General features: G+C 45.7%; 1 protein-coding gene across 1 annotated transcript; it reads left to right on the top strand.

The window, feature by feature from the left end:
- The first annotated feature begins 1,719 nt into the window (after window positions 1-1,719).
- Window positions 1,720-2,727, top strand: LOC133051980 (melanoma-associated antigen B18-like). The gene has a single exon (XM_061136687.1). The coding sequence runs from the start codon at window positions 1,720-1,722 to the stop codon at window positions 2,725-2,727; it is 1,008 nt and encodes a 335-aa protein (XP_060992670.1).
- Window positions 2,728-3,299: the final 572 nt, after the last annotated feature.

Genomic DNA, 3,299 nt, shown 5'->3' with positions numbered 1-3,299 from the left:
GAAAACTTACATTAGAATGGAATTTCCATATTGTTAAATCAATAGCAAACATATATAAATGTAAAATTTTACAAATATTTCCAATAAAGTCCAGAAGAGGGCATGGAGGTACGGTACCAACTCTACTGTTCAAACCTGGACTGGACTGCATAACCAGTATACAGCCATACACAACAATACCAAAACAAAGTGATGAATAATGAAAAAAGGTAATATGATTCTCTAATTAAAAACCTCAAGGAAATTGGCTGCCAAATATTCAAATTTATAAGAAACTTCGAAAGCTGGTGCAGAAGATCACTATATCAAAAGGAAGATTTTTTTTTTTTTTTAAAGGCTGTACCTCATAGCATGTGGATCTTAGATCCCCTACAGGGACTGAATCCATGCCCCTGCATTAGGAGCTCAGAGTCTTACCCACTGGACCCCCAGGGAAGTCCCAAAAGGAGGACTCTAATCACAAAATAAGTAACTAGGATATATAATGGCAAATACATCATTCAAAACAGCAGTGCTATCCAAAAGATACCTCAAAAGAAAACTAACGACAATGCACATGTTTATGGAAGTAAATGTAAAAAATAATACTGATAGACTTAGGTAAAAGAAGTCTCAAATAGAGCAACATATATTATGTTTACTCGTGGTCAGCAGAGTACTGTACAGTAGTCAATTCTCCTTAAATTATTTACAGATTTATGCCTTACCTGATTGGTCTGGCACCCTATCAGATTAGTAGCTCACTTACAAAGCATCAAGGTAAGAAACTGAATGAGGACTGAGCGGAGAGCCCACTCCAAAATAAGAGTCCATAAAGAGTTCCCCCCCCCACACACACTATCAGTCTTGGGAGGCCCTAGACATGGTTGCTAGGCTCAGGCCACTCCTTACTTCCTACTGGGGGTTCTGAGGGAAATGAGAACCCTTGTCTGTGGCCAGCTGACTTAGCTCAGCAGAGAAAGAAGTCCCAGGCCCTGTCAGGAGTCAGGTAAGACTGCCCCATGTGAGTTCTGCACGATTTCTCCACCTGCCAGGACAGACAGGGAGAACCTTCCAGAACCGGTCCCCCCGCCCAGTGCTGGCAAGCCCACTTGGGCGATACCGGAAGTGCACTCCCTGCCTTCCGCCGCGGCAGCTTTGGAGGCTGAGGCTTCAGTTGGAGAGGTGTGGCCGCGTATCTACCGAGGGAGGAGTTCCAGGATTGGACAGGTGTCCAGGTGAGCAACCTTTGTTAGAAGTGAAGGGACACACTCCTTCCAGAACTCAGGTGGTCCTGTAGAGCCCCTCCCTATCCTAACTTGCGCCATCCCGACCCTCAACCCCTGAGTGGCTCAAAAGTGACCGTTAGGCCCAACACCCCTTTACTTCCGCCAGGATAATTTGTGGGATGGGAAGCCTTATCCTGAAGGGGCAGCCTCAAGTCAGAAGAGGGAGTCGTAAAAGGACTGGTCAGGTGTCAAGTTCAGTATTCTGGGTTAGAATTAAGGTGACAAGCCTCTGATGAACAGAGGAGGCCCACAGAGTTCCGTCGGCCTCTGTCTTGTGGGTTCCTAAAACGGTCCCCTTAAGGGGATCAACAAAGGCAGTTTTTCTTGGAGCCAAGATAGAAGAATCTCCCTATGGAGGCTATACACGCCTTCTTTTCCTCTGTCTTTTAGGGTGAGCTCTTCATCAACCTTGGCAGCTTGAGCAACTGCCTGCGGTCCCTGACCAGTCATCATGCCTCGGGGTCAGAAGAGTAAGCTCCGTGCCCGTGAGAAACGCCGCCAGGCCCGTGCTGAGACCCAGGGCCTAGAGGTTGCTAAGGCCACTGGGGCAGTAGCAGCAGAAGGAAAGCCCCCTTCCTCTGAGAATCTGCCTGCTGCTGGGGCACGCAGCACTTCTGAGGCACCTGAGGGAGCCACCGGTGCTACTGCATCTGGTTCAGGCACCAACTCAGCTGAAAATATCAATAGCCCGAAGGCGGAAAGCGCAAGCTCCCCCAAGGGCACCGAGAGCTCACTCAGTGAGATTTTAAATAAGAAAGTGGTTTTGTTGGTGCAGTTCTTGCTGCAGAAGTATCAAAAGAAAGAGCCAATTAGAAAGGCAGACATGCTGAAGTGTGTTATCAAACAGTATAAGAGTCATTTCAATGAGATCCTCAAGAGAGCTTCTGATCACATGGAGCTGGCTTTTGGTGTTGATTTGAAGGAAGTGGATCCTACCAGGCACTGCTATACCTTTGTCAACAAACTAGACCTCGCCTATGATTCAGCTCTGAATGAAGATGAGCACATGCCAAAGACTGGCATCCTGATGATTGTGCTTGGTGTGATCTTCATGAGAGGCAACTGCGCCCCTGAAGAGGCGATCTGGGAAGTGCTGAATATGATGGGTGTATATGCTGAAAGGAAGCACTTCATCTATGGGGATCCGAAGAAGGTCCTCACAGAAGATCTGGTGCAGCTCAAGTACCTGGAGTACCGCCAGGTGGCCAACAGTGATCCTCCATGCTATGAGTTCCTGTGGGGCCCGAGAGCCCATGCTGAAACCAGCAAAATGAAAGTCCTGGAATTTTTAGCCAAGGTTCATGATACCGTCCCCACTGCCTTCCCATCCTGGTATGCAGAGGCTTTGAGAGATGAGGAAGAGAGAGCCCAAGCCAGAGCTGTGGCCAGGGCTCGCACTGCTGTGCTGGCCAGTGCCCGCTCCAGAGCCACAGCTGGCAGCTCCTCCCAGGCTAAGTGAAATTCGAAAAGGTGCATCAGCATTCTAACAGTGGAGGGCCAGGGTGGGACTGGAGAAGTGTATACCATCCTGGAGTTCCTGTTATACATTGCTAACTTGAAATTTTGCCTTTCTCTTTTTTTTTTCTTTTTTAGGTTGAAAAAGAGCAGTAACATTCTAAGCTGTGGATGACCAGGGTGGATCCACAGGGAAAGCTATAATATCATCTTTGTGTTTCTGTTCTATATGGTAAACTTAGAGTTTAATCTTTTCTCTTTTCTTTTTCTTTCTATTTTTCTGCCCTCTTTCTCTCCCTTCCTTTCTTTCTTTCCTTTTGTTATATTTCAAATATTTTCTTTTAAAGAAGATATGCATTTCAGAATCTAAACTTATTAGTGATTTGGCTACATATTAGATTTAATTTAACAGATTTAAGATAAAGAGTTTTATTATTTTGCAACATAAATCGGGAAACTTTTAGTATATATTGAACTAGAAACAATACAACATGGCATGGTAATAGGCACTTCTTTGGAAATGTGAAAAAATTCAACAGTAAAATTACTGGGATGAAAACATACAGGGGGGAAAAC

This window comes from Dama dama, chromosome X, assembly GCF_033118175.1.
Source record: "Dama dama isolate Ldn47 chromosome X, ASM3311817v1, whole genome shotgun sequence".
Taxonomy (NCBI): Eukaryota; Metazoa; Chordata; class Mammalia; order Artiodactyla; family Cervidae; genus Dama; species Dama dama.
Note: the sequence above shows the minus strand (reverse complement) of the source record. Positions and strands in the feature narration are given on the sequence as shown.

What these genes read in the sequence shown, in the direction of transcription:
- LOC133051980 (XM_061136687.1), top strand. Translation starts at nt 1,720, where the DNA reads ATGCCTCGGGGTCAGAAGAGTAAGCTCCGTGCCCGTGAGAAACGCCGC.